Source organism: Gorilla gorilla, chromosome 3 (genome assembly GCF_029281585.2).
Source record: "Gorilla gorilla gorilla isolate KB3781 chromosome 3, NHGRI_mGorGor1-v2.1_pri, whole genome shotgun sequence".
Classification (NCBI taxonomy): Eukaryota; Metazoa; Chordata; class Mammalia; order Primates; family Hominidae; genus Gorilla; species Gorilla gorilla.
The window spans coordinates 126,732,314-126,742,489 of NC_073227.2; the positions used below are offsets into that span (position 1 = coordinate 126,732,314).

General features: G+C 34.6%; 1 protein-coding gene across 3 annotated transcripts in view; it reads left to right on the plus strand.

Moving 5' to 3' along the window:
* AIMP1 (aminoacyl tRNA synthetase complex interacting multifunctional protein 1) overlaps positions 1-2,575 on the plus strand; it is a 33,745-nt gene extending 31,170 nt beyond the window's left edge. For all 3 annotated transcript variants that reach the window (XM_055384862.2, XM_063705459.1, XM_019025574.3), the window contains exon 7: positions 874-2,575. In XM_055384862.2, the coding sequence (XP_055240837.1) occupies positions 874-1,040 (167 nt within the window). In that variant the 3' untranslated portion in view covers positions 1,041-2,575. The remainder of the gene's footprint in view (positions 1-873) is intronic.
* The last annotated feature ends 7,601 nt before the right edge of the window (positions 2,576-10,176 follow it).

The window sequence follows — 10,176 nt, forward strand, 5'->3', positions numbered from 1 at the left end:
CATTCTCCAGTATTGATAAGAAATCTTTAAGCACTAGAGCAGTGATCTAGCTGCTCATTTTGTATTTTGAAACATATTAAAGCATAAGCTGCTTCTGCCAGTTGTAAAAATATAACATATCGAAATATATTTTCATTTCTTCACAGTTTTTCTTTATATTTAATGATAAAATGAGTATATTAATCCATTCATGCACTGCTGTAAAGAAATACCTGAGGCTAGGTAATTTATACGGAAAAAAGGTTTAATTGGCTCATGGTTCAGCAGGCTGTACAGGAAGCATGGCAGCATCTGCTTCTGGGGAGCCTCAGAAATTTTACTCGTGGCAGTCAAAGCAAGTCAAAGCAAGAGCGAGCATCTTACGTGGCAGGAGCAGGACCAAGAGAGAGAGCGAGGAGGTGCCACACACTTTTAAACAACCAGATCTCAGGATAACTCACTATCATGAAACCAGCACCAAGGAGGAAATCTGCCCCTGTAATCCAATCACCTCCACCAGGCCCCACCTCCAACATTGGTGATTATAATTGAACATAATATTTGGGTGGGGACACAGACTCAAACCATATCAGTGAGTACCTTACATTTTATTATTTTGATAATTTGGATACAATTCATTAAGCTTTATTACTTATAAAATATAAGAGTAAAATATAATATCTTTAATATACATAAACAACACGATTTTATTTTACCAATCAAGAATATAAACCGCTGACATAATAAAAATAAAGTAAATGCTAAAAGTTTGATTAGGTCCAAAAATCAGAAAATGTTGCCAAAACAATTCACTGGAAATCTCTGTGAATAGTCTCTTTAATATTTTTGTATATTAGCTGTGTAATTTTCTTGTGCTTTTTTTCTCCTACACAGGAGAGCCCGACAAGGAGCTGAATCCTAAGAAGAAGATTTGGGAGCAGATCCAGCCTGATCTTCACACTAATGATGAGTGTGTGGCTACATACAAAGGAGTTCCCTTTGAGGTGAAAGGGAAGGGAGTATGTAGGGCTCAAACCATGAGCAACAGTGGAATCAAATAAAATGCTTCCACTACCAAAAGACATTAGAGAAAACCTTAAAAGTAATAAAGAGAAATATATTTGTCACTTATACCTAAAATATGAGTGGCTCATTTTTGCGTTATTCTCTTCTAGACTTGACTAGTCATTTACCTGGTATATATTGTTTTCATTGATTGGGGAAACACTAGATTTTTACCTTGGTTTTTGATCATTTATAATGGAGAGAGGAAGTTGCCTATGTTTTGTAATAATTTATTTTTTAGCAGGAATATTGATTAGCAGCTTTTTTTTCTTTATACACATAGATAACTAACTAGATTAATATTTAGTTTCTTATTTGTAGGCACAGGATGCATGAAATTTCAAGCTCTGGGATTTTTTGTATATTGTGTATCTGTATCAAAAATATCCTCTCCTTTTCAAAAATGACAGGTTGGAAAATGTTTGTCAGACTTATTAACTGGTCATATTATAATAATACTGATAATGACCAACTGCTCATTCTGAAAGCCAAACATAAAAGCTAGGAGATGTGGCATCTGAACATTTTTGCTTTGCTGCCAGAGTAACCCTGACTAATAATACAATAACAGCAATTTTTTTAAAAAACTGAGATTTCCTACTGGCTTGAAGTTTTTCTATTTAGCAAAATAATTAGTAATAAGTTTTGACTAGGTCTAAAGAATGAACACGTTGTAAACAGTTGCCACAGTAGTTTCTAATAAATTGATCATAAAAGCAGGTATCCTTTTTTTTTTTTTAATTCTAGCTTCCTTTTAAAGATTATTTGGGTATCTAATAAAGGATAATTTATATCTTATTACAGACTGATATTTTGCTATTTCATGTGTCATCATACTGTCAGTATATTAAAAGAAATTACAGCCTAAAACTTAACATATACCATACATATATATTAAGGTGTCAAATAGCTATTCTCACTCATCTTACAAATATTGTAAGAGCAATAAAAATTAATTGAGGAATTATAAGCCTACAAGTCATCAGCCTTGAGGTGATTACTGATGATTTGGGCTTACACACATGTCAGCAAGATAGGGAGTGTGGATAGGGGAGGGCTGGTAGCTAACAAGGGGCCTCACAGAGGAATATTAGTGACTTTAACCAGGTTTCAGAATTTGGGCCTTACCTTTACAGGTTCAACAAAAGAATGGCATCAATAGAGGCAGAAGTATAGACATTGTTTTAAAAATACACACATGCACACACACACAAAACATTTTAGCATTATAGCTGTCTGAATCCTTCAATAAGAAGGAGAGGCACACACAAATACACACACTCACACAAAACTCAACAACCGTAAAACAACCCTGCATGTTTTAAAAGGCAGAATTAAATTTTATTTATTTAAATCCATGGAACTCTGGTAGGCCAGGATATATTATAGTACCATTATCAATGTGATATTCTGAAAATATGAACTGAGCATCATTAACAATTGTTGGTACCTAAACACAAAATGAACTTCAAAAGTTACTTTGTTCTCAAGATATGTCGTTCTTTTGGGAATAAATACTTCTGGTGACAAAGTCTTTTGTGAGTTTTTTGCTCTAATTTTTCTCAATTATATTAAATTTCTTTAATATAATTTAAATAATATTTCAACTACCTAGGTAGTTGAAATTTTCCCAACTAAATGTTGAAATACTGTACCCCAGATCAAATTATCTAATGTTTTGTTAGTGAAACCTAAATTGATGATTAAATCGTTCATCAAACCTAGAGATAATAAAAACTATTGGTCTTTTGTTAAAAGCCCATAATGTAGCATCATCAGTAGCTCATTTGTGCTGAAATTTATGATGACTTACTACAAAAGAGTACATTGCAAAAATGTCACATTTGTCTTTCTCAAGTACTATATTATGCCTTACCAAATTATAACAAATGTCCATGCTTCCCTCCATAATTCCCACAGGTCTTTACCATGTAAAAATCCATGCTAAGGAGTGCTAAAGAGAGAAAGAAGTGGAGAGTTAATCAGTGATTTTTCAGGTTGTATGAAAGCATTGACCAAGTTATCCATTCAGCCCTATTCAGTACTTGTTTTCACAGAAAACTTAATTCTGTTTTATTTGTATTGCTGGGGTGGGAGAGCTCTTACGGAATCAACAAAGAAATAGCATTGTTGGCAAACTGGACATAACACTTCAGCATCTGATGTATTCTGGTTTTTAAGGATTTCAATGATAGGGGGTAGTGTTTGGTGGGAGGATCACTTTGAGCCCAGGAGAGCAAGGCTGCAGTGTGCTGTGATTACACCACTGCACTCCAAACTAGGCTACAGAGTTGAGACCCTGTCTCAAAAAAAAAAAAAAAGAAAAGAAAAAAACTTAGTTGGGGAGCACCTCGCTGTTTCTTGTAACTGGGCATTAAAATGGCCTGAGTATACCTCCTCAACTTTTCAGAGAAATGATACGTCCTTTTAAAATATAAAAGTATCAGAAGTATATAACATTAGCCATGTATTTCACCTACATAAATAGTGACACAAGTCCTGATTCTAAGTGCTATCCAGCAGTATGAAAATTACAACTTTATCACCAAGATGCAAAATAAAAAGAACTAGGAAGGGCAAATTAGTAGGCTCAACAGGCAATAATGTTGCAAATTGCTGTCTCATGGAGAAAGCTCTACCCTCCAAAATTTTAGTTAAGGAATAATCATGCCTTCTCTAACAAATGTAAGGGTGATATATTAATAATACATGTCTACTGTCATGGATTTTATTACAGAATTACTATTAAGATTGTTATTGCCTTCTAACTAGTCTTTTCATGTGTTTTATCCACCCCTTAAAAGCTCCTTTTGAGGTAGATCAGCCATTTTACCCCAGAGAGTCAACAGAAAAGTTAAATAAATGCCCCATACAAAGTTGAAACCTGGTTTAATTTTTTTCAGTTCTTACTGATCATGTGTTCTCCATTACATCATGCTGTCTTAACATGTTAGTTAAATGGTCATGTGGTTTCTTTTATTTGAATGAAAAGTTTAGCTTTACTTTAAATGTTAGAGAAAAATAGTGACATAAAAATACCTAAATTTGAGTAGTTTATGATTAGCTCCTTTAGTGGAATACTTAAGAGATTCTAAAGGGAGAGATGAGATTATTAAACACTCTTTGGAGTGGTTATGAAGAGAATTTATCATTTTTTTTTCTTTTTACTATTCAAATATATAGGGAGAATTCACTTGGCAAAACCAAGCTGCTGCTGCTGGTAGCAGTTGCCTTTTTAAAGAGGTTTATACCATGATTCTTTGAATAGTGCGCTGTTATTGAGGGCACTGAATGTGTAATGACAGTCCATCCCAAAAGCCAACATATGATAGATGTCACTAAGTTCCATATAGATAGATAATTTAAAACAGAAACGTAGGTATACTCCATTGTGGTACTACTTATATGATAACCCCAAAATTTGCAATAATGATGAAAAGGATAGTTGCTGATGGCTAATATGCCTCTGTACAAAACTGAATCATCTTCAGGTACCAACTTGTTGGAATTAGAAAGAGTCACTTCACATTATTTTGCATTGTACTTTGTATAGTTATGGTTTTTCCTTTGAGTAAATCTTGGCAGAGATAACTCATAGGAGTATAACTCCATAAAAATATTTGGAGGAAGGACCCAGAACAATGAAATAATTGTTGGTGTGAAAGTGAGCCATCTGGAATTTCAGAGTGTGAACTAATTATTGCGTATTGTATTTTTTCACCCTTATGTATTTGGGGTTTTTTTTTCCCTTCCTTTCTAACTTGCACCTATCCTGGCACACACTATTCCCAATTCTCTAGATGTTTAAGTACAAAAATGTGTGTAAGTGTGATTTTTGTCTTCATCAACATCATTTCCTATCTGGCAGGCTGTTGGCCTTAGCAACAGGAGCAGAAACAAGCCTGAGACCCAATAATTGCAAGAAAGAAAAATCCTTTTTAATGAAGCATTAACTACTCTTGCCCTTCCCATTGATACATAATGCCTACAGAATTGTTCAAATAGCCATTGTTAATGTCTTATTTCCTCAATGGCCTTTTTGTGATGAACCTTCATATTAAGGCTGCTCTGACAAAGTTTTACATTTGTTTTTGTAAATTGCCTCATTAGAATATCATGCATCCCAGCAGAGAAATGCACCCAATATATACGTGCACTTTGGTTTTCAGATTGCATATTTGGCTGATACTTGTTCATTTAAAATCCCTCAAATTTTCACACCTGGGGAATTTGGAAAGAACGGTGCAAGAGTCATCCAAAATCAACACCACAACTGTATTTCTCTTTGAAAAAGATTAATGAAAAATGCAAACTAAAAGTCACTTTCAATAAGTTTAGCAAAAGGGAATGATTTCAGTAGAAATAACTTTTTTCTAAAACTTTCAGTTTTCCTATAAAAGGATAACATTTTTGTGTTAAAACTGCACATACATTGAAAACAAAAAAAACTTTTCAGATACTTTTGGAGAGATTTGTTTTGAAAACAAAGTTGGAGTGAGAATCTGGGAAATAGCAATGCCACATAAAAACATTAGCTTTATGTAAAAGAAGTACAGTATATCTGAAAATCAGTAGAATAGAAAATCTAAGAAAATTTTTAATATAAAAAATATAGATAAACATAGCTTTAAAAAAGAAAGTCTTTGAAAATGCTATTTGAGGTGATGTATCTAGAGGAACAAGCCTGGCAAGAGTCAGAGCTGATAGATTGCAGGGGTAATCACTGATGACCCCAGATTGAATGCACTAATGAGACTTTAACACTAGCTGCACAAAAACATCAGATACACTGTCTTCCAATCCTCTAAAATACTCAAAGCACTTTCAAATTAAACTTTAGTAGAGATTTTTGGTGTCTGGATGAGAACAGCATACAGATTAGGCATCTGGAGGGACATGAGAAAATATTGCAAATAATAGACTCTCATAGGAAAGGTGGCAGGGTACAAAAGATGAACTTGCTGGACATCGTTTATTTTACTTAAAGTAATCCTAGTCTCATGGTTCTTTAGATGCGTAGGGGCAGAAAGATGTGATACCTTTCCTTACCCATCTTAAGAGTCAAAGCTGACACTCCTGTAACAAAAGACAAGAGAAAAAGATAAGTGTATTTATTCAAAGTTTTACATGATACACGAGCCCTCAGAAATGAAGACCAAAAGACTCAGGGAAAGCTGTCTATTTTGTGCCTAGGATTGCTGAAGAATGGACAGCCATATAGCAATGTAATTGGATAAAAGAGAAAGTGCTAAACTGTAATAGACTGGGCAGGGAAACCCAGCAAGGCCATCCAGATTCTTCTTGGTGTCTGTAGCATGCCTTCCCCTGGGTATGGGGCAGGACCCTTCTGGAATGAGGGTCATCAAGGGAGAAGGGAGAGAGTAACCTTTCTAAGTTTTATGGCTTGCTTTCAGGATAAGGAATTCTGGTTTCTGTGACTTTCTTCAAGGGGAAAAAGAGGTGGAACATAGGAGGGCAGGAGAAGGACAGAAAGACCTTGCCTCTGAAGCTCCTCCAATCTCCTTCAGTTCAAAGTACTCAGCATGCCAAGGTCTCGTATTTGGAATATGGTCTCTTGAGCCCCCAACAGCTGCAAGTTGTAATTACCTCCAGAACAGATGAATTTATTCAATGAATATGCATGAACTCTCATCCAGAAAAAGCTGAACAAACCAGCCTCAAATGGAGAACAGCAGCAAGACGTTCACTTCAGTGCCTTAACATTCATATAATCCAACATCCCCATTACCAACTAACAAAATATTTCCCTACACCCACTATGCTGATTCTTATGAAAAGCTAGGATTGCTATTGCATAATGGTACACAGAAGAGTATGTCTAGAATTTAATGCCTCATGGATATTATACTAGAATTCAGAGTATATTGGGAAAACACACTAACCAGAAAGATGGGAAAAGATGAAGAGGAAGGAAAACAGTGGTAAGATATGGACCTTCTACTATTTGTATATTGAATTAAAAGAGCTAATGATAAACTACCAGGATATTGCAATATAAGTTATAAGAAAGGACTCTTGAAACAAAAGGGACAACCTGCAAGGGGGAGTCTTGAATTAAATAATTAAATATCTGAGCACAATCTAGTAATATGGTGAAAGGAAAAGCATTCCAAAGTCCACTTTTCTGGGGAGGATAGGAGAAAGAGAACTAGGGCGGAAATGGAAGTATTGTAAGGGTCCTATTTTAATAGGAAATTCTTGGTAAGGGAAATAGTTCATACTGTGTCGTCAGGCAATAGTAGAGAAGTATGTACATGATTGTGAATTCAGGGGCAAGAAAATAATCTTTAATGAGGGTGAATTAGAATAGAACTTCCAAATTATCAAGGGGAAATATTGAATTAATAGCAATGTTATCAAGGTAGCAAAACTAAGGAAAAGAAACAATAAATACACTAATATAAAATAATAAACATAATGTAATATTCTGTGTCCTTGTAAAGGAAGATTTAATATCATGGGGTGTCATTTACCATACACACACACACACGCACACATCCCCAAAATAATTTTTTTTTAATTTCAGAAAAACAATCTAAGAACATGTATGAATGGAGGCCTGAGTAAAACCAGAAAATATTTTGAAAAAAGAAAACAAGTTTGACCTCCTAGATATCAAGGAATGATATAAAATTATTATAATTAAATCACTTTGGTATTGAGAACAATATAAATAAAATAGGTAACAGAATAGGATTAAGAATACAGCATAAATCCAGAAATAGATCCAGGATATACGTTTCAATCTCTATATCTAGCTACCTACCTACATTTAAGTAGTAAAAGGATGAATTAATAAATAGAACAAATACAACTGGTTACTCATCTGAAAGGAAGTAAAACTAAAACCCCAGCTATATCATTACACAGAAATATATGACTATAAAAAATTTCACAAATTTAGTTTGGCAAAACTTACCATACAAAGTTAAAGGACAAATAATAGATTTGAAAAAACAATTGTTACTCAGAGGACAGACAGAGGGTTAATATCTGTAACATACATAGAGCTCTTCCAATTTGCCAAACAAAAAGTAATCCAATAGAAAAAAAAAATGACAAAAGAACAAAGGATGTGAAGAGCCAATTCATAAAAGACTAAGTCTAAATTACCAAAATGCTTACACAAAAATGTTCCAAATACAGAAAATCGTTCCAATTGGGAAATGCAAATAAAGTAACCGTGGGCTGTGGTTTTACATTTATTCAACATGTTAACAATAGGTGTTCAAGATGATAACACCTATTGATGGGGAGAAAACAACTCACGTTGTTGGAAATCAAGTTTATCACAATATTTTTACAAAGAATCTGTTAAGATATATTAAATGTATATATACTTTTATACTTTTATATATATAGTCTTGGGAATATAACTTACAGAAAAATAGTATTAACTAAAAATATATGTACAAGAATAGTTGCTTGAGCATTGCTTTGGGTGACAGAAAACTGGAAAGCTCATCAACAGAGGAGCAGTTGCATAAATTGTTACATAAACACTGTGAAATGTTTTGCAGCCTTTAAAAAGAATGAATTTGGGCTATATTTTAGGTTTGGAAAAATTTAAATGAGGTGGTGTTGAGACAGCCAAGTAAAAAGGGCTCCCGGAGAATCTCCAACTGGCCTGCACACAGAGAGGACAAGGTGGAGCCGCGGGAAGTTCTTGTTGTTTGCAGAGACGAGGAGCCTAGCCTCTCCTGTTACTGGGTGGTAACCTGGGATTCAATTGGTGAGATGGGGTCCCATTAACAGGAACCCCTCTCACTTTGCTGAGCTTTTTTTCGTTTTTCACCCAATAAATTCCGTTTTTCTCACCCTTCTATGTGTCCATGAGCCTAATCTTTCTTGGTCGTGTGACAAGAACCCAGTTTTTAGCTGAAACGAGGAGAAAGTCCTACAACCGTGTTAAAGTGAAACAAAAATATATTATGAAGAGTGTAATATGAAAACTTGTTTTTAAGTTGAAAAGCCCTGTATATTTTTATGTGTTTATATGTGCTGTGTGGGGGTGATTATCTGGACATGAAGAAAAATAGAAACAGTGAACACCAGGCTTTTGGTTGGCATCAGTTATCTGTAATGGGCAGATTTGCATGGAGAAGAGGAGAGAGGTAAAGGCAAAGCAAAAAAGCCACATAAGACTGCTAAAAGAAAATAAAGTATGTAATACTACCACATTTAAGTATTTATGTGAAAATGTCTGTGTGTGTATATACAGACATGTATACACAGTAGGAACACCTTATCCAGAGGGAATATGTTCCAAGGCCCTAATGGATGCCTGAAGCCAAGGAGAGTACTGAGCCCTAAACATACTATGTTTTCCTGTATGTACATTCCTGTGATAAAGTTTAGTTTTTAAATTAGACACAGTAGGAGATTGACAAGAATAACTAAAAATAAACTAGAACAATTACAACAATATACTGTAATAAAAGTTATGTGAATGTGGTCTCTCTCTTAAGAAATCTTATTGTATGTAATATTTCCAGATTGCAATTGACCACAGGTAACTGAAACCACAGAAAGTGAAATCACAGATAAGGGGTGATACTGTATATGCAAATATAAAAATAAATAATTCAGGGAAGAATATCACAGAAATCCTCTTTGACTAAAAGCACCTCTCTATTAATCATCAATATCAGGCCAGCCTCACAGAGCTTAAATCCTTAATGTTTTGCACCATATATATTTCCTGAAACGAACCAGTTTTTGTTTTCTAGAAAAGTTAACTGACGACACATAAATGAAGCATATGAAGAACTTAACACCTGAATTCTTTTCCATCCTCCTTTTCTCCACCAGTCACCATTGTTTCAACTTCTTAGCATCAAGTCTCTTTCTCTGTCCCAAGCCCCAACAACCCGTGGGGCAAGTGTCAGTTCTCACTGCACTTCCAAACTCTGCCCCATTGTTGAGTCTCCCAATTCTCAGTCCAGGGCCCACAGCATAGGAGCAAGAGGTCATGCAAAGAAATAAGTGAGATGTTGTTTTAAGTTGGAATCTGTATTATGCTTTCCTATAGAAACATTTTATAAATCTAGCACAAATTCAAACGTGTACTGGAGTTCACATAATATTGTGCATTAAAGTAGGCTTTTGAAG